At 43.4% G+C, this 21,830-nt stretch overlaps 1 protein-coding gene across 4 annotated transcripts in view; it reads left to right on the forward strand.

The window, feature by feature from the left end:
• Positions 1-21,830, forward strand: part of SAMD12 (sterile alpha motif domain containing 12) — a 385,878-nt gene that overhangs the window by 201,815 nt on the left and 162,233 nt on the right. For all 4 annotated transcript variants that reach the window (XM_044245055.1, XM_044245054.1, XM_044245057.1 and 1 more), the window contains exon 4: positions 16,423-16,563. In XM_044245055.1, coding sequence (XP_044100990.1) covers positions 16,423-16,563 — 141 coding nt within the window. The remainder of the gene's footprint in view (positions 1-16,422; positions 16,564-21,830) is intronic.

A 21,830-nucleotide genomic window follows, 5' to 3' on the forward strand; every position in this document is an offset into this window, starting at 1 on the left:
TGCTCACTCAGTATTCCCCATGTCTGCACCTGTACTTTCTTTTATTTTATTGCCCAAACCAGAAATAATGGGATCCTCCTTAATAGTCCCTTCTCTCCTGCCCCAAGTACCTAATCTACCACCAAATCCTTTTGATTCTACATGCAAAATGCACATCTTTCCATCACTACCTTTCTAGTAGAAGCAACCACCATCTGGGGGTTCAACAAAAGCCCCAGTCTCCTGACCAGTTTCTCTGCTTCCAGGTGTCACTTAGATCTTCAACTGAGACTATTTTTATAGGCAGCCAGAGAGAGTTTTAAAATATAAATTGTATCATGTCACTGCCCTGCTTGAAGCTCTCTTCTGACTTCTTCTTGCACTTGCAGTAAATTATGAGATCCTTGATTTGCCTCCAAGACCATGAATGATCTTGCTGTCTGCTCCTCTGACTTCCTCTCGAGCTTTTGGCCTCCACCCTTCCCACAAGCCCACCTCATTGGCCTTCTTGCCTTCTCTGAAATTAACATTCTACAGGGAACGTTGCACAGATTTTCCTCTGCCACAGAGCACTTTCGCTCTTCTACCCTTGTCTTTCTCGTCCTTCATCTGTTAGCCAGAAGATTCTTTCCCATTTGCTTTCCCCGTATCTCAGCCTCACTTGTGTTTCTACTGTTGTTCTCATGAACATTTAGGGTTTTTCGTTTATGGAAAGTTTTATTTGTTAATTATTTTAATGTGTATTTCCTCACTAAACTGCAACTCTGTGAACATAGCAGCCATATGGGCTGGATCACGGCCTACACCCAGCATGTAGCCTCAGGGCTGACATGAGAAGACCATTCGTTGTGTATTAAATGAACACTGAACTTTTCTAAATTGAGGCAGCATGAATCTGAATCAGGTGTCTTGGTTCGGGGTTTTGCTCTGCCGATTACTAACCATGTGACCTTGAGCCACTCACTTCACTATTCTGGGCCTCTTTTCTTTAAAATGGTGATAATACCATTGTTCTCCCTCTCTCACAGCAGAAATCCGTTCATTCATTTAGCAACACTTTAATGAACATCATCAGCTGCCGAGTGCTGGAGTTACTCAGTTAAATGAAAGCCATATTCTCTTCATTAAAGAGCCCAGAGTTTAGAAGGGAAGACAAGCGTGTGAACAAATTCATGGTGATATTATAGTAAGTGTAATGCGAGAAGCCCATCTAAGGCACATCTTTATGTAATCTGTATGTTTCATTTGAAAGAAATGTGTTGAGTTAGATACCGTGCTAGGCACTTTCGAATGTACTACCTAATTTAACTTTCACACAGAAAGCTATAACTGACTAAAACCAGCATTCTCATTTTACAGATGAGGAAACTGCCACTCAGTGGCGTTAAGTAAGCTATCCAAGTGCATGGCATCCACAGTGTGGAGGCACCAGGCTTTAAACCCAAGCGTTCTGCTACAAGTTCAGGTCCCTTCCCCTAGTAATTAACACAACTAAAGTGTAAGTTAATACATTATTGTGAGAAGAATGAATGAACAATGAACTAAATATTTGATAACCAAATCTAAGTCAGAAGAAAGAAAATCATACCAAAGAGTCTCACTTTTTCCTTCAACTTCCTCTGCTTCTTCAACTTATTTGGGGCCCATTTTGATTATCATTTATAACTGATTGTGTAGAGTTCATTACTGATCATAACATGTCTTTATTTGTACCCATAGTGGACAAACTGTTACTTACAATGATAATTTGAAACCTTTTGAGATTGGAGAACCCTCAGGCATGGCCGTTTGGTCCCAGAACACTGGCTCCAGCATGCTTAGAGAAAACCCAAGTTGGCCTTGCTTTGCTTTTCTTTCCAAGTAATTCTTGAAATGTCTCGTTGTAACTTTGAGTTCTTTAGGGAAAGAAAAAAATCAATTTGAAATTACTTTAAATATCTGAGACACATATCCTATAAAGTAGAATTATAAAATGGGAAATGGATGGCAGCCGAGTAATGTGAGCCATTAAGCAGAGTAACATTGAGTCAAGAGGTGTGCTATTTAAGCGTTGGAGTTTGTAATCAGCATGGAGGTTTCCATACATTTCACCTGTGGGAACAAAGGACCCTCCCCGCTGATAATAGGCTCACCTATTGCCGTTCCTCAGTCTCAGGACTGCTCATCAGCATCCTTTCCTAAGTTCTGTTCAAAGAGGCTTATGTGTCAGGCCTTGTGCTAAGTGCTTTCATGTATCCTCTCATTTATTCTTTATAAATATGTCTGTGACAGAAGTACTCTTATCATGCTCACTGATGAGATGGGCATATGAACACTTAAATCAGGTTAAGCAATCTGCTTGAGCTTGGGTGTCATGTTTGTGGTAGAGATGTGATTCACGCCCACACCTCTGACTCCATAGGTTATGCCCTTAATCATCCTAAAGCCATTTATCCACACTGTCAGGGCCATCCAGTGCCCCTTCCCCTTGTGCTGCCACTCTACAGGAGTGATCAAACTCATCACGGCATGACTTCCCTGTTCTTCCCATCTTCTTCCTGCTCTAGCGTTGCAATCTCTGAGATGAAAGAATAAGAGAAGAAAGCTGTTACCCATTTCATCTCAGGTCCTACAATCCTTAGCACCATCACCAGCTGCACGATTAGAAGGCTCTTGCAAGCCTGTGGCTCTTTTTGCAAAGTCAAGGTCTTGACATTATAGACCTGATAAAGCCAGATGGACGTGATGACGCAACGTGAGGCTGCTGTCCTTATAATCTGCCACATTCCCAAACTTGGGTTTCCTTTGATGGACTTTACTGTGACACGGTCCAAATATCATTTCAGTATTTTATTAAGCAGTTTCCTGGATGTTGGCAATGTATAAATGAAAAGGTATACCTTTGCTTTAAGGGCTTTTAAGGAGAGAAATAGAGACCCTTATTGGAGTGCTTACAACCTTCTATTTTACCTGTCCAAAGGTAAGTTGCAAAGGGAGTCAGGGCACTTGCTGGGAAAGAGAGGCCTGAGCCAGTCCTTAAAATCCATCAAACAAGAAGGGAGGGAAGGTGGTAGAAGGGGAAGCATGTATGGAGACATGGATAAATAAGACGCTGAGAATCTGTTCATGTGGCCTATCTAAATAGAACATAACTTTTAGTGATGTAACCTGTTGACCTCACATTTTGGGCTTCAACCTTGGTGAGCTTATTTTTAGTCCCTTTTGGAGCACAAAAGAGAACATTATGTATATGTGTATTTGGAATGTCTCTTCAGTGTTGAAGCAATCCCAGTGTCAACGTTTAGGGTCTCAGTTCCCTCAAATTTTGGTTACTTATCAAACAGGGAAACTTCAGTCAACTTTTATTACTAATGAGGCCCCTTAAGTTAAACCTCATTTGAAGTGCTATGCTTATGGGCTTGCGACAGGTCAAGGTCAAATGTGTGGGAAGTTTTACTTGTAGAACGAGTTGAAATCCCTGTTCTGCTGTTGGGTGCTTCGGGCTTTACCTCCATGAAGTCTATTGTCCTCATCTTATAAATGGAGTTAAGAATGCTTTCCAGGGTGCTTTGTGGATTAAATGGGACAATGAGTGGGAAATGATCTGACACACAGTAGGTGCTCTTCCCAGAAGTAAGTCTTGGCTTGGTTTGCCTCCTCAACCACCTTCAATTCTGAGGATTAGTCTGTGTCTTGGAGGTTAGCATTTTGAGAATCTCTTGGAAGCAAACATCCAGATAAATGGTTCCCAACCAGGAGGATTTTGACCTCCAGCAACACTTGGCAGAACTCTCGAGACATTTTGTTTGGTGCATCTGGGAGCAGGTGCTATGGGCATCTAGCAAGTAGAAGCCAGAGACTCTGCAAAACATCCTACGATGCACAGGACACCCTCCACCCCCCACAGCAAAGAATTATCCAGCCTCGAGTGTGAGTGGGCCAAAGTAGACTAAGCAGATGAGTTCCACTCTCCTTGCGTATCTCGTTGATGGCTTTTGACACTTGTCATAAGTAGAATTTCCTTTTCCTTGTTACCCCTCATTCCTGATAAAGCATTCTCACTCTACTGTCAGGGTCCCATCCTTTTAGGGAACCCCATCAGTTTTGGAGTGAGCTACACCACTCCCCATAGGATCTCATGTGGGTTCCTTACCTTTCTTTCTTTCTTTAAATTTCATTTTATTTTTTCAGTGTTCCAAGATTCAGTGTTAATGCACCACACCCAGTGCTCCATGCAATCCGTGCCCTCCTTAATACCCACCACCAGCCTCACCTACCTCCCCACTCCTGCCCCTCCAAAACCCTTAGCTTGTTTCTCCGAGTCCACAGTCTCTCATGGTTCATCTTCCCCTCCAATTTCACCCAATTCACTTTTCCTTTCCTTCTCCTAATGTCCTCCATGTTATTCCTTATACTCTGCAAGTAAGTGAAACCATGTGATAACTCACTCTCTGCTTGACTTACTTTCTAAAAGTGGCAACGTTATTTTCTATTTGCTTACTTTCTAGAGTACTTAATCAGGACAACATGGGAGAAATGGTGTCCCATCATCCCCAGTTTACCAGTTAAAGAACTGAAACTGAAAAAGGTGAATCGTCACAAACCAATAACCAGGTAGCCAATAACTGGTTAATCCAACCCTGACTTTCAAGATCTCACGGTCCTCATGGTCATTGCTACAGGTTTTATCACATAATTGTTTTAAGGCTCTTTAATGTTTGCTGATCTTACATCACAGGTAATTTTTCATCTCCCTGAAGGCAGGAGTACTCTTTCCATGTCTTCTGTTGGATGTCTCTGGACCGGGGAGAGCACTCCCTTGTTAATTTTTCTACTAAAAAAAAAATCCCTGATGCTAATAAAGTTAAGCATTTAAAAGTTTAAGAAAAAAACAAATCCCTAAGCATCAGGAAGAGGGAGTCAAAGTAGCTTTAAAACTTTTCTTTAAACATTATTTTGGCTAAATGAGTCACTAGTTCAAATTAATTCACACGGAGAAGCCAGCGTGCCTAGCGCCTGTCTTCAACACAGGAACACGGCATACCTGGTTGTTATGGCCATGAGCAGAATATCAAGGGCTGAGAGGACCCTTGTCGATAGACATCTCACAGGCTTCTTGGCAATTAATTTTAAAAGATGCCTAATGCACAGTGGGTTGCTCACCTTCGTGACACTCAATTAACAGAGAATCCCAAAACAATGCATACAAATGCTAATAAATAAAGGCAAACATACCGAGAGGTTGGGTCTACTTATCAAAAACAGAAAAGACCTTGAAGGCTGTTTATGATATCATAAATCTTCAGCTCTAGTCTCAGTTATGTTGGTACTACATTTCTTTGCTTGAAAAATCTGCTCTAAGGTACAAGGGAAGTAATTACTGAGTCTTCCTAGGGACTAAAACAGAATCCCCCAACAGAATGTTTTAGGGGTTTCTTAAATTAATTTTTGAAGGGGATTTGGTAACTCTATGTACTACCAACAACATAAGAGGATTTAACTTTTAATTTACGGTTTGGAAGAGGTGTATTCCTTCTTGAAGGGCCAAAGAATCATGCAAGGCCACATTTGCACTCTGTTTTGAAAAGGGTTGTTTCAGATGGGAAATAACATTATTCTAGTTTCTTCCCATTAACGTCATCAGCATCTGAATATATGCAACCAAAAAACTAGATCTGAGGAGGGCATTGGGAGGAGGGGGTGATTGGATGATTAGCATTAAGGAGGACACGTGATACAGTGAGCACTGGGTGTTACATACAACTGATGAATCATTGAACTCTACCTCTGGAGCTAATAATACACTATATGTTCATTAATTGAATAAAATTTAATTTAGTTAAAATTTAAATTAGGTTAATTTTTTTTTTTTAATTTGGTTGTCTAAAACAGTCTTTTTATTCCAGACTGGTTAAAAACAACAACAAAACAAAGCAACCAATGCATCCTGTTCCCATCAGTGTAGTAAATTACTTACAGTAACAACAGTGCAAATAAATGTCCATGAATCCTTGTCTTAGCGTTCCGTTAATGGCTAATCATTCTTAATGTAACCAAGTGAGTGACCAGGCTTGGCAGTGGGCTGTGCTATCAGGTAGAAGCGAGAAGAGATTTATTGGTTTTGGAAGGTTTTGCACCGGTTCTTGCCAACAAATGAGGCAACAGGTTGGCTAACCTCAGAGTCCTTGTTAGCTCTGGTATTGGTGATTCCGAGTCACCTTTAGGAAATCTAGCACTGGGGTGGGGGTTACTTAAGAAGATGGATTTGCAAGGCACATCCAGGTCATAAAAAATAGAGGGCCGGTTCACTAGTCTTCAACTCCCCTTGGTCTGGGTTAGCTGTTAATTTGGAATAGTCTGTAGACTACTTGGAGTCTGTTGCTAAAGTCCGATGAAACCCTGAAGGCGAGGTTCCTGAAGCACTTTCCTTTGCAAGTGGGAGGGACATGGGAGAGGTAGGGTTAAAAGTCAGATGTTACAAGTGGCAACTTGTGAGCTGACTAGGACCCATGTGCATGAATGGTCTGGCTCTCATAGTGTGGGGAGAAAACAGGCAAATTTTAAATTGGGAGATTTCATAAAACTTCTGGATTTTCAATTGTTCATAGAAGTTGCAACACTCAGCCTATATTCTGGCCTAGCGAAAACAGGTGGGAATTGCTCATTTTAGAAAATATAAAAACCAAACTGTCCAACCTACCCTGTTGTCCCTTAGAGTGATTCTCTTCACACATTTGACAACATTTGAGTTTGTGACCTCCAGTCATAAACTGGATAAGGATTTGCCCCAGGTGCGTCCAATAGAAACACGCAGTCAGATTTAAGGTATATTTCAAACAATTTGTAAGGAATAAAAATTAAAATACCAATCTTTGCCAATGATTAACTTTTTGAAAGCCAATTATTATAAGATAGGTTCGGATATTCTTATCTACCCACCATGATGGGCTTTCTTGAAAATAGGAATAAGAGAGACAGTACAGTGCCTCAACCAAGCATCACACGTGAGCTTGGACCTGTAAGTCATGATTCCCTTGGATGCAAATGGTGTAAATGAGCTCAGCTTGCTAACCTGTCCCACCCCAATATTACATTACATAAATGAGAAACCCAGGGGTATCTGACTTAAGGCAAAACTATACTCAGGAAATCCTATATTGTTACCTTCCTTTCTCACTCCCCTTTTTTCTTTTTCTCTCAGCTCTGCTCTCTCTGCTGACTTAATTCTCTAGCAAATTCTCTCCATATGTTGGCAAAGATAGCCACTGACAGCAAGTCTAGGCTCATATTGTCCCTTGGGACATGATCTAAGAAAGAAAGAGAACTTCTCTCTTAGAAAACATGGCAACCCTAGCAAATTTTAGCAATTCTAATGAATTCTAGTGAACACCCAGCATTAATTTTACCAGTATTTATTTTTTTTTAATTTATTTATTTGAGAGAGAGTGAGCACACATGTGTGCGCACGCCTGTGTGCACCCATATATGAATGGGGGGAGGGGGCAGAGGGAGAGCATCTTCAAACAGGCTCGCACTGAGTGCGGCGCTCAGTGAAAGACCTGATGCAAGACGCACTCTCATGACCCATGAGATCATAAGCTGAGCCAAAACCAAGAGTGGGACGCTAAACTGACTGACTGAGCCACCAGCCACCCCTAGCCAATCAAGTTCGGCTCTAGCCAGTACTTGGAAACATCCCTGCGACCCTGCTGTTGTGGCTCTTACATTGTGGGAGGAGGTGGAAGGGAATCAAAATGAAAAATAAACCTAATCAAGAACATTAAATGGGGGGGGGGCTGGGTGGCTCAGTGGTTAAGCCTCTGCCTTCAGCTCAGGTCATGATCCCAGGGTCCTGTGATTGAGCCCTGCATTGGGCTCCCTGCTCAGCATGGAGCCTGTTTCCTCCTCTCTCCCTGCCCGCCTCTCTGCCTACTTGTGATCTCTGTCTGTCAAATAAATAAAATCTTCAAAAAAAAAAAAGAAAAGAAAAAGATCATTATATGGTACTTTAGAAGTAAAAGGTACCATGGGAATTTTTTTTTTTTAATTATTAAAAGGCCCACTAGGTGAGGAGGACCAGCTCTCCAAAATCAAGAGAGATTCTTTTACCAGAAATGATTAGGGATACAATGTAGGCAAAAATGAGAAATTTATACTCTTTATTCTGTAAATGGGACTATTTTTGTGATGGTGCACATGATCCCTTAGTGTTTCCTATGTGCTACTTCAGGGCAGACAGAGAAAGAAAGAGTAAGACTGGTTCCTCTCTAGGGTAGAACATTATGAAAGGGCATGACCCCTCCTCATGCTTCACATGTGATAATATCAGGTTTCTTGGAGTTCCCTAAATGCACCTTCCGGTTCCAGATCCCTGTCTTAGCCTATGCTGTTCCTGTACCTTGAATGCCCTCCTTCCACCTCCTCACCATCTTGGCTGTTTTTGCTGTTGTTGTTCAAGGACCCCAGCTAAGTGAGGCGCCCCTCCTGTGGACTCTCAGAAGACTTTTGCTTGTCCCTCTGGCAGGGAAACCATCTTTCTTTCTCTTCCCAGCTGCTAGTGGTCTATTCAGTACCTGGTACAGACATAGATAATCTGTATGATGGAGAGGATGAATGTGTTTATTGGCTGCTCTCAAGGACCACTCAGTCCTTTGTGATCCTCTACCCAGTGAAGACCAAAGAGTAAAGGCCATCACAGCCTTGTGTCTCCTGATGTTATACCAGTGTTTACACTGCTTGCCTTTAAGTCATCAGAGATGATGACATTTTTCTGACCCTCAGTCTCTACCTGCTGTATTGGTGCTCCCTACACAAGAATCAGCAGAAATGGGCTTGGGGACACATAAGGTCTATTTGAAAAATTGGGGCGTGGCAGTTCAGTGGGTGGCTAAGAGCAGGGTCTTTATGTATACTGATATCCCAGCTCTGTAGCTTAGTGGGTGTATGACCTTCAGCTGGGTACAGTCGCTCTTCATCAGGTGTAAGAGTAATGTCTTCAGAGAATTGTGGAAGGTAAGGTTATCCGTGTCTAACTCTCCAGTGTTTAACTCAGGGACTATTCAATAAATGTTTGCAGTTGTGATCATTGCCAGGAGGAGGAGGAATCATTCCCAGCCAGCCAAAGAACTGTAGGACCCATATTGCATGATCTTAGCAGTTCGAGTTTGCAAAGGGCATGCGTATGTGTTATGTCACTGGATGCTCAGTCACCCTATGAAACAGTGTCATTTTCATCCCCACTGCAGAGATGAGAAAGCTAAGACTCACGTATGCTTCCCGGAGCATTTATCTAAACCTTTTCGCTTTTGTCATTCTCCCTCTCTCCCTATTTCTTTGCTCCAGATATCCCAGCTTCGGAATGATGAGGAGATGGGGACACAAGGGTCAGGCTGTGGGACACTGGCTGTACGTCCAGATTCATCATCACTCTGTTGCTCTTGACCGGTCAACAGAGGGGTAGAGCCAGGAACTTCTACCTGGTGCATGACACAGGCCCTTACCTGAGAGCAGGTTTGGAGCTAACCCCAGGGTACAAATGGCCCTTTCTTAGGGGAACTGTAAGTGACCTCTGTTTCTAGCAACAAAGAGCCCCTGTGATCCAGCCTCTTCTCTGGGAGAAGAAGCAGTCCCCAACCACTTAGAGTGGCACTGAGACTTCCCAGTAGGGTAGGACCTGAAGCCACATCCTTGGCACCCCTGTTAGCCTACCCAGAAATGTCCCCTTGTGCCTTATGGCATACAGTCACTGATCTTGAGAAGCTGTGACAGGGCTTCTGTTACAATTCTCTGCGCAGAAGGTAAGGAACACCTGAACTAAAGACCAAAGCCCAGATTGGGCCTGAAGGTCAGAAACACATGTCTAGACCTAAGTCTTCCCCCCGCCCTTTCCCTGTGTGGCTTTGGTCCACTCCCCCTCTCTGAGCCTCACTTACCTACGTGGAACACGACAAATCCTGTGCCAGACTCTGAAATCTGAAGAGATTCCTTCCAGCTTAGAGTCGTCTGCGTGATGGCCACCCAGAGGTGGAAACGGTCAATGCTTACCTTGGAAGGCAGACGGGTCTTCGAAGATGTGGTCTTCCCAGGAAGACGTTCCCCAGGGTTATTTCAGTAGGCCCTACATCACATCACAAGCGTGCTTCTGAGAGAGGCAGAGAGGACACACACAGGAGAGAGGAAGGAAGTGAGGCGAAGATACACAGAGCAGAGTGACGGGGCCGCGAGCAAGGGAGTGCTGGCAGCCAGCAGAAGTGGCAAGTTGCAAGCACCGATTCTCCCCTTCGGCTTCCAGGGGGAGGGTGGCCGTGCCACACCTGAATTTCAGCCCAGGGAAACTGCTGTTGGACTTCTGGGTTCCAGAAGAACGTGGAATTCATTTCTGTTGTTTCTAGTCCCCGTGTTTGCTGTTTGTGGCCGCAGCTGCAGGAAACGAAAGCACTGCCCTCTGTGTCCCCGGCCCCTCGTCCGTCCTGTCCTCGCTGCCCATCTGCCCATGGAGCCTTGCCGTCTCACTTGGTGCCTGTTCAAAAGAAGGACAAGACGCTTGTCTTTCTTTAAACCTGCAGGGAGGCAAAGTACTCATTTAGCGTCAAGTTCTCTCTTCCTTTCAACTTGGCATCTGCGGTCGTCCCCAACACAATACGGCCCCCGCCCTCGGCTATTTTCAGTTTCTCCTCATCCTGGGAGTCGGTTTCCAGCCAAGTCTCTTACATCAGGAAGGATAGTCAGTTAATGACCTTGAGATCATCAGTATGTGAGTAAAGAAGAGAACATTCATTTAGTAGCGCTAAGTGTATTCATTCAATGAATATTTGAGCATTACATGCCGGCATGGGGACAGTGACGGTAGGGAAGATGACAGGACAGATACTGATTCTTACGGAGCAGGCATTGTGGTGGACACAGTTGATAAAACCTTTATGTCTACACTCAAGTTTAAATCACAGCAAAGTACTAATTTTCCAGGCCCGTTAGCAGAGCGAAAGACACGTGTTTCTGCTGGGCGAGCTCTCTCATTGCCTGTTCCCTGGCTCGAGCTTCTGCAGAGGGTCCTGGGAAAGCATTTTCAGCATGAGGACCACTGTTGGGGGCAAAGCGGTACAGAGCTTGGGTCATAACTGGTCCCTTGTATTTCTCTAAATTCCACCAGGATGTGCCCCCGTGCTTCCCTTACCCCAGGCAGCTCAGAGCTTTGGGATTTGAGAAGAATGTTGAAGAGCTAAAAGCACTATGGGGAAGAAGGAAGACTATTTGAATCCTCCCCTGTTTAGTTCTGTTCTTTCCATTACTTCTCTATATCCCAAGTGACCTCAAGAGAAAAAATAGCACTCACCCTCCCGTGATCTCCTGCACGACCAACACTCCTCACTCGGAATTGGGGACCCAGCTTCCTGCACCGAAATAGTGCCCCCAGCCCTTGGAGACTCCAGTTGAAAAACTCATCATCTCTGAGGTCTGTCTTTTCTCACACCCCACTTTGAGGTATGAGGCACTGCAATTCAGAATTCTACTGTTTCTGGCGATTTCTTCCCCTCTACCCACATCCAAGCCACCAGCACCTCCTGCTTTAACTACTGGGACAGTGTGTGGACTCTGCCCACTGCTGCTTACCTTTCCACCTTATACCCCCGGTCTGTTCACATGGGGACCTGAGGGATTCTTTTAATACATAAGATCACACCCACATCATCGCTGGCTTAATATTTCCCATGTTCAGAATAAAATCCAAAGTCCTCACCAAGAACTCCTTCCTTTCTTTCTTTCTTTCTTTCTTTCTTTCTTTCTATCTTTCTGTTTTTTTAAAGATTTTATTTACTTATTTGACAGACAGAGATCACAGGTAGGCAGAGAGAGTGAGGGAAGCAGGCTTCCCACTGAGCAGAGAGCCCGATGCGGGACTGGATCCCAGGACCCTGAGATCATGACCTGAGCCGAAAGCAGAGGCTTTAATCCACTGAGCCACCCAGGTGCCCCTAGACTTCCTTTCTTATCATTCTCTTGGCTCCTCGGCCCTCGGCCCTCATGACACTAGCCTTCCTGCCCTTCCGCTCATTGCTTTGACATTTCTCCCTGTTCCGGTGTGGAAGGAGGCCTCGCCCCATCACCCCACCTACAAAGTGCCGTCCTTCCGTCCTTCCGGTAGGGGTCCCTGTCTGCCCCCGCATAGCAGTTCCTTTGTAAATCGTCTGTCTCAGGCACTAAATGGTAAGCTCCACTGAGATGGAGGAGAAGAGTCCTCCCACAGCCTCAGTACCCAGAATGGTGTCAAGTACACAGTGGTGCTCAAAAAATGCTTAACAAAGGAAAGAAGTCAAAGGTCAGCCAGTGATCAACGGGGAGCACTTTAAGCTCCTTCCAGCTCTCAGAATCTAGGAGTCTGTGAAGGCTGAGCTGCCTGGATTCCCGAAATACCATTTATAACCAGGTGGGAAGATCAGGAAATGTCGTTGGTGCTCCGCTTCTGAGACTGAATTGATTTCTCTCTTCTTGACTCCTCCCTGTGAGGACCGCTGAGGGCAGAGGAAGGTGCCCAAGACCTTCTCTGGAGAAAAGGCAAGGAAGGCAAAAGGCATCAAGGCGTGCCTCTCGCCCCTGTCTGCAGCAGCGGTCCCCCTCTTCGTCCACGTGGTTGCTGGACGTTTAAAGAGGTCTTTGCTTTATCCAGTGGTCTTGGTCTGACAACCTCTTACTCCTGAAGTCCTCAGTTAAATGCTCTTTACTCAGTAACAGTCTCGTGGTTCCCAGACTGGGTTAGGTCACACAGTTCTGCGATCTCATATTTGCCCTTTCTCAGCGCTCATCCCGTGCCTGTCAGCTTTTACCATTAGCTGCCTGCCTTGCCATTCTGAAGGCACCAAGGTTGACCCTGTTCTCGTTATACTCAAGGTGAATGACAAAGTGACAGGGACACAGTAGGTGCCCAATAAGTATTTGTTGAATTAACAACTGGATTTTTATGCTAAGCAACCAAAGTGACAACATAAATTACAAAAAAAAAAAAAATGTGATTGATGATTGACTACTTATCACTTCCCTGACCCCAGCATCAGAAGCACCACACTTTTTTGGACACTGTTTTGTGGTCAGCAGTAGGGGGTAGGGACAAGCGGTTAATAGGACATTTGCTGCTGGAAATGATCTGATTATTGGGCAGATTTTTCAGAGCCGTGGACCTGGGTGGCTCTGTAGAAACCAACCAAGAAGACAGTGAATCAGATTTTGTTCGGACCATCCTCAGTGTGCAAATCGTGATCTTTTCTAGAAGTTGTTTTATCAGGAAGTTCTTCTATACAATTTTCTCGTAATCTCTTTCTTGTAGTCTGAGTCCTTTATTTTCCTGCCACGGAAGATAAAGCCCAACTAAAGCTACAGGAGAAGGAATTAGGGAAGGCTCTCATGATCTGAATATTTTTCAACTTCTCAATTTTCCTTTCTACAAAATGGAAATAATACCTATTTTCTCGGGACTTGGATAGCAGCAGTTTGAGCAGCTGAGTATTTAGCGTGTGAAATGTTGATGGGCACAATTGTCTGCATCACATATTCTAAAATGTGCAGATTTTTACAACTAATAGAATTTCCCAACTTGCATTTTTCAGAGCTAAAGCTATTGACCCACCCAAGTGGGGGATAACATTCTAATAGGGCTTAAGGTTCCACACATCGACCAGTCAGCTGCATTACTGGAAAGGCTGAGGCTAGAGGTTCTCACGGGGCCACCAAAGAGAGAAGCTGAGCCATGCCCCCTGAACAGAATCCTCATCCTGACTTCCTAGCGCTGGGCTCTGGAGACAGACCAGCCAACTTACCGTGACCCAGCTCCCGTGTGTCTTCCCAGGGCCTCAGCGGCACCGGCTCCCGAGTGTCACAGCTTATGAAACCACAGCTCGAGTCCTGGGGAACAGATAGGAGGATGGGTGATCTATATTTTGGTGTTGAGAGGGATTTAGATCATCTGAACTTCAGGAAGTTTTTTATGCAGTAGTTTTAAGTTGAGAGCATGTATAAAGAGCTGGATGTCTTATTTGGAAGCGAATTACCCACATAAAGGATACCGGATCCCATTCTGTACTTCCCAAATGAAACTTTAGGACCAAGGTCAGATGGTGAGGTGAGCCTTTGAAGGCAGGGCTTTGAAGGCAGGGCTGTCCTGGCCTGGAACTCGGGCTCACCAACCCTCCGCTCTCTACCTTTGAGTATGCCGCTGCCCAGAAGTTAGGAGAGGGAATCTAAAACCATTGGTTGTTTTGTTTTGTTTTTAAATGTATTAAATTTCGATCAAAGGGTCAATTGCTGCTGTAACAAATGACCACATGCTTAGTGGCATAAAATCACACAAATTTACTGCGTTATAGCTGTAGAGATCAGAAGTCCAAAATGGGTCTTATGGAAAATCAAAGTGTTGGTAGAGATGCTTCCTGATGGGAGATGGGAGAGAGTACGGAGATGGGAGTGGAAGAGAGAATCCATGTCCTTGTCTTTTTCAGCTTCCAGAAACCTGAATTCCTCGGCCTGGGGCCACCTCACTCTGACCTCCGCTTCCATTATCCCTTCTCTCTCTGGCTCTCCTGTCTCTTCCCCTTATAGATGCCTGTGTGATTAGATTAGATCCTCCTGGATAATGCCAGATACTCTCCCCCCATAAGACCCTTCACATAGTCACACCTGCAAAGTCCCTTTTGTCATGTAACACATTCACAGGTCTCAGAGATGAAGACCTGGGCATCTTCGGAGGGGAGGGTATCATCCATCTATCACAGGAGACAATTGGAACTCCTTGGAGTCTGTATGTTCTTTCCTTCCTTTCTGAAAACCACCACAGTCTTCCTGGTGGTGTCAGCTATGGCCACCTAGGATTCCTTTCCCCTACCTCTCCATCCTCTGCCAGGTGTAGCTTTTACTGACGCTTCAGACTGCCACGGTTCACTGTACTCATGACCTTGCCAGGCCCTGGTCCAGAGCCAAGTCTGTACTGGTGTAGTTCTTATCAGTGCCACCTGCCAAATATTTCTCTCCCCTCCCACCGCCTTCTTGGCAGGTGATGGATGCACAATTCTTACATGTACGCTTACGTGTAGGCGGGAAGGTTCATGTGATTAGCTCTGAGCAGTGATTTGTCAATGACCTCTAGGCTGTGATGCCGTGAGACCTTTTAACACCTTCTCTTTTCCCGTCAGTACAATAATCAGCCATGTTCAAGGTGGGTGGACTTGCATTTGATGTGTATAGGACGCAGGAAATAAACCTTATTATAGCCACCCCCATAGTTAGGGATCATTTGTTACTGCAACATGTCACCTAACTTATCCCAACCGGTGCATTTTGCAAGGCTTACAAGGGGGTAAAAAAGAAGAGCAAACAGCACAGATCACTCCTACCTGATTCTTTCTGTTTGTCTGTCTCTGTTCGCAGGCCACATACACTTCCCTATATCTCTGGTGAAAATGTCCATTAACCCTGTCTCCTGGCTTGGTGGGGGGCGGTTCTGAGGAAGCAGAGAATTTAGTTTCTGAAGTGTATGTGATAATATACCCAAGACATTGATCACACGTGGTTGACTCGACATCAGCTGAGATGAGAAAGCTCTGCAAGTCTGATGACAGAGGGCTGAGGGGAGAGAACGGGGGTGCTGCAGCATTGAACCGCAATCATTCTCTGGATCTCTTGTGCTAAGCCCTCACAGTGGAAGTCTGCTTCTGTCAGGGCAAGCACAGAGTGGGAGAGAATTTGGGAATTTGATGGAAACTAGTAGGAAGGGAGTCACGCAGACATCCTGGGGAACAGGAAGCCATGCCAAGCACTCGTTCCTGGAGGCTCCTTGTTTTGCAATCTTTAGATGCCCTCGCTCGCCCTGCTCCCCTCACTCCCAGTGATTCTGCAGCCCTGGCCTGAGACCAGAGATTGCAATCAAGGTTTAGTGCCCACCGTCTGGAAATGGAAGTCTAGCTCAGCACCAGGGGGGCACCAGGCAAATGCCTGGATGCAGGTGACCATGGGAACTGTACATGCATGTTTCATGAAATGTTATTGTAACCTGGGTTAAACATTGGTCAGTTTCTCTATAACCACAGCGACCACATCCCGGTCTTCCTCTGGGCTGTCCAGGCACGAGTTCCTACAGGCCAGACTCAGGACCCGTCGCCTGCCAAAGTGCGTTGTTCCTATGGCAACCTGCAGTCTGGGTCCGAAATACCCAGGTTAAAATTCTGCTATTCTATTCGACTCTGTGTGTTTTCAGTGGAGGACGGCCAAAATTAGATAAAAAGAGGGGTTCTTTTCTACATTTGTGCATTTTCTTTATCCAGATGATCAATTCTTGTCAGTAAGAATAATTGAGGACCTTGGCTCCTAAAGTGTCTGTTTAGAAGGAAACTACTGTTCCTGCAGGATTAGCCGAAAACGAAGGTGGAAATCCTTTCCAGCCATTGTTCATTTGCTTTTTCTTTTATTTCTGAAACCCTGCAGGGCGAGCCCTGCTGAGACTGACTGACAAAAAGCTTGAGCGGATGGGGATTGCCCAGGAGAACCTCCGGCAGCATATCCTACAACAGGTGCTCCAGCTGAAGGTGCGCGAAGAAGTCAGAAACCTACAGTTACTCACACAAGGTATCCTGCTGCTGCCTAGTGGGTGGATAGAAGGGGAGGATGGGAAGAAAGAAACCCTTGCCATCAGGACAAAGGGGAACCAGGGAGAGACTATTACTGTGTCTTTGCAGAATTTCTTTTATTAAAAAAAAAAAAAGGTGCATAGATTTAAAGGCCACTTCCGTCCTAAAACTCTTTTTATAGGTCACTGGGGGAAGGATGCACAACCAAGTAATGGAGGAGCAAATGGAATTATCTGATGACCTAATTTCAAGGACATCCCATAGAGTTATGTAGGTTGTGCACTGCACAATGCCAGAGATAGGGATATATTTGCACCCCTAGAGTTGTACGGTGCAGCCCAAGCTCCCTTAGTCTGACCACCAATTCTGAGGGAGGCCTTGGAATCTGCGTGACTCCATAGTTCATACGATCGTGTTACAGGTGGGGTTTTTGTTGTGTTTCATTTTACTTTGCTTTTCGCTGACTAATGGGAGAAAAACAGTTTAAAGGTATGTGTCTGTGTAGATCTATGCATATGAACACACACTCTTGAGAGATTTTTGAGAACTCTATTTAGCATCCTGAAAATAGAATCATTCCTTAAAAATAGACTGTAAAGAATTTAAGCCCGGAATATTATGACCATATAATTCTAAACAAGGATTATAATTAATTCGATATGTGGGGAGTACTTCAGAGACCTAAAAAGTGGCCGAAAAAAGCTGGAATTTGCAGAAAACTTTAAGTTGAAATGTATGTAACTCATGTGTCTACATAGGCTTTGGTTGCTACCAACCTCCACTGGCTGTAGCCCTTTATTTATTTTATTTTCATGTCCATTGCACACCATTTTAAGTGAAAGGAGGATAAAATATGTATTTTTGAGAGCCGAGGGTATTTTTCAACCTGTAGAATAGTCTGCGTGCACACTGATATTGGAGAAATCTGGGTCAGCCAAGTTTCATGTTATTGCGTTTAGATTATAACTCAGTAATAGGCCATTTGCCTAGAGAAAGTGATGTACTGCCTACAGATGACTGTTGTAGAAGGATCAATGCAGACTTGGAGTGATGGCAAATTAGTGTGTTTATTTGATATTCATTATTTGCATTTGTCTCCAGAGGCTTCCAGTGATAAATTTATAGGTACAAGTACTCTGAGTGATTTAAATTTGATTCTGACATACTGATATACTTTTTAGTTTCTTTGAAGAAGTAAATAGAGATTCAAAGAGTTATTATAAGAAAGTCTATCCTAGTGCTGTTTACAAAACTGAAAAATTATGAACAGCAATATGGAAAGAAACAAATAATTTTTCTTAAATTCATAAACTACAATATAATGCAGTCATTAAAATTAAATCTTCCAGGAATATATGACAACATGGGGAAGTACTGGAAATAAAATAGAAGAAATAAAAACATAAAAAAGAAGTGGGGGTGGGTGGTAAAGACCATGTAAAAATTTTTATTTACAGTATGGACCAAATTTCTTAAAAAGAACATTTTTTTATATGTACACAGAAAAAGGGATGCCAGTGAATGTACCAATGTTTTGATAATGGTTCTCTCTAGGTGGTGGGATTGTGGGTGATTTTAGTTGTTTTCTTTATATTTTTTATATTTTCCAAATTTTCTCATTTGAATCTATATTATGGTTATAATCGGAAAATAATGCACATGTTTTAAGCTTCAGCCACATGCATCCTTCTGCCAGGTTCTGGTTAGTGTCTTGAGGTTGTCTCTGCTCTTTTGTTTTCCTCCTGTGATGATATATAGAAAATGAGACCAAAACTCATCTCGTGTGCCTTAGACTCTTTTTTTTCCCTCTGCTACTGTCAGCCTGCAGTGTGTTTGCTTTGCAAAATCATTTTCTACAGCTTTCATTGCCCTAGATGCATAATATATAAGGTTTTTCCTGAGATAGTACTCAAGTCTATTAAGCTAAATATATGTTTGTGTTCTGGGAAGGTAATGCTAAGTTCAGCCTTTTCAATTCGGTTGTTGTCACTTTCTTTAGCTTGGAAAAGCTGTGCATTTTGCATTCTTTCATTCCACTCCCTTTAGAAGAGATCATGTTCACTAGCTCTTGGATATTCTGTCTGCACTCATATTACCTTTTTTATTGCTTGTCCTTTACATGTTAATGTTCAAACTCATTTCATGCCAGGCAGACTTCAGAAAATCTATAGCCTTATTGAAGTGATGGTTTCTTTTTCTTTTTTTTTTTTAAAGTGAAACAAAAAAATTGACAAGTTGTTTTTATGACTGATAATAGAAGTTCTAAAGACAGCTGGGGTAGGCTTAAAATATTTTGGGTCTGGGTTTGCTATAATAAAAAAAGGAATGCTGTTCCACCCAAGTAAGTGACTGGCCTAACAGATATATCATATGGAAATTCACCGTGGAGGTGATATGTGATTCAGTATTGAATATTTGATTCCTCAACTCTGCAAATGTTAGTCAGTAGAAATAATGTGCTGAATAAGTCCAAACAAAGATTTTAGAATGCTACTTAGCTTCTGGAAATCCCTGAACATGCTTCTAAAAGAAACAATAGCTAAGCCTACTTCTCCAACTTCCCGATGGCTGTTTTAAAACTGGTCTATTAGTTCTGTACCAATCATGTTCACACTGTTGGTCAGGAACCCCATGACAGTAATAGGACTAAGATGGTCCCAAGAGGACTGGGGAAGTTCCTGCTGACTACTGTGGGTCGTCTGAACACAGGGAACATGGAGTTTCTACCCTGATTTTTCTTACTCTCCTCCTTCCGGATGCTGACCCAGAGACAAAAAACTATGAGGTACTTTAAAAATGTGCATGTGGACTCAGTAACTACATTGGGTTATAGGCACTAACAATGAATCATGACAAAAGAAAAATCTTAAAACAGCTCATTATCAAAAGCCAGAACTATCCTTCAGTTAAAATGCTGGCCTCTGATTTCCCTTCTCTTATTCACAAGGGCCCTGTAACTACCTACATTTGCAAGAAACATAAGCGACGCCTGGCCCTGCTCTGAATGTTGTTCCCTTGGAGATCATTGAGGTGGTTTCTTCCTCCGTATAGCCTCGTGGTCTTCTGTGTCTTGCCCAGGAGGTGGCCAGGATGTCAGTTCAGTGGGCTTGCTGGTTTGCACGTTCCTGAAAGACAACTTGCCCCCATCTCCAGTTGTCTTGGGGAGAGTGGTACGGAGCTGGAATCCTTATCTTTCTCTCCCGCTTGATTCATGAGAGACGGGAGAAAGGCTCCTTATGTAACACACAGCAGGGGTGCAAAATACCAAGTTAATTCATAACCAAGCATATGAGGGCATCTTTACCATTTTTCTACAATATTTCCTACAATATTTGTATGAAGAAAAAGACCCTGAGGATACCAAAAGCTGACTGTATCTTATGTGGCTAATGAGTTTCAAATGTTATTGTATATACATCACTGCACATTGTGACAATTGTCACATCAAGTCCCGACAGTTACCCTACCAGGATCAGTGCTGTTATCAGTCCCAGCATACATCTGGGGACCCGGGATGAAGAACCGAAGTAACAGACCCAGAGTCAGACAGCTAGTAAAGAGCACAGCACAGGTCCATCTGACTCCACCGGAAGCTTCTGTCCATTACGTTTCAGCCCCTCGGATCGGTCCGATGGGGCTAGTAATTCCTATTTCATGGTGGTGCTCTTGTGGTTAAATGGAATTTTATGTGGAAACCATATAGCATAGTTTATGGTGTGTTCTATGAAAAGGAGTTGGCAGATTTTTTTTTTTTTCATGGAAAGGGCCACATGGATGTGTTTTAGTCTTTAAGGGCCAGGCAGTATCTGTGACAAGTATGACCTCACGTAAAAGCATCCACAGATAATCTTCAATGAATTGAAAAAAGCAGTACACCAAGGAGACTTAATTTACAAGCATCGTTGGTAGGTCCTGGTTTGTGGTCTCCTGCAATCTAAGGGCAAAAATGCAAACTTTTACCATCGTTACCAAGATTCTATTTTTATTCTTAGTATCTTCCCTTTTGAGTTGTAAATGCTTCCCTCATCTCAGGAACATGATATATATATATATATGATACATATACATATCACACTCCTGGGGTGTCCTTTTCAATGTCTTCCTTGGCTATAAGGACGTGGATAGTGTGAAAATGTACTCACAACTGTGAGGGTTTCTTTGGGCAGTAGAAACCAGTATCCAAACTGGAGGATAAAGCAGACGCAGGCAGTAAACGGCACCAAATGCCTTTTTAATGAGTGCCTACAAAGTGGAAAAAAAAAAAAAAAAAAAGAAGAAGAAGAAGACCACGATTGTTTACCAGGGCCGCTTAGAGCTCATTAAACATTAATGTTTCCCGAAGGACTTCTTCCACATTGTCCAAATATATGTGGCAAATTTTAGTTAAGAATTGCATGACCAGAGGACTTTCCTAGAGCTTCATCTTTTGGAAAGACACAAATTAGAAACACTACTTTCTAATCCAAGACGACTTTCCAGAACCATGTGTCCAGATTGGGTATTTTAGTCCCGTCACCCCCACAGTGATACTTCAGCAACCGAAGTAGGCCATCTGATCTGAAATAGGCCATCTGGTCCACCACATTGCTTAAAGAAGGAAGTCTTTGTAGCACATAGCAATAGACTCTTTGAGAACATTTTTCCGATCTCATTTTATAGTTTTGGGCTCCAAGACCCAAAGAGGATTAGAGAATAGTTCATGGTTCCACAGCTGGTTAGTAGCATAACTGAAACTAGATCCCTGTTCTCCTAATTCCCAAACTAGTGTTCTTTCTTCCTTATGGTTTTCAGTTAAGGTTTAATTCATACACGGTAAATGCACCATTTTTAGTGTACAGCTCTACAGCTTTGGACAAAGGCATATAGTTGTGTAACCACCACCCCAGTTAAGATATTAAATAAAAGTTCTGTAATTCCAAAAACTACTCTTCCTGGTTCCCCTTGGTTGTCAGCCCTTTTCATTACCCCAGCCTCTGGCAACCACTGCTGTGTTTTCTGTCCCTTTAGTTTTGTCTTTTCCAGAACATGCTAAGTGGAATCAGAAAGTCTGACTTCTTTTACTTATTATGATTCACAGAGACTTACCAGAACTGTGGTGTATATCACTAGTTCATTCATTTTAATTTCCTACTATTCCACTGAATAGATAGATATCCCACAGTTGGATATACCACATTCTTCAGGTGAGGGACATCCGGGTTGTTTCCAGTTCTGTAAATATTAATAAAACTGTTATAAGCATTCATGTACTCACTTTCGTATAAA

The sequence above is a fragment of the Neovison vison genome, chromosome 4 (assembly GCF_020171115.1).
Source record: "Neovison vison isolate M4711 chromosome 4, ASM_NN_V1, whole genome shotgun sequence".
Classification (NCBI taxonomy): domain Eukaryota; kingdom Metazoa; phylum Chordata; class Mammalia; order Carnivora; family Mustelidae; genus Neogale; species Neogale vison.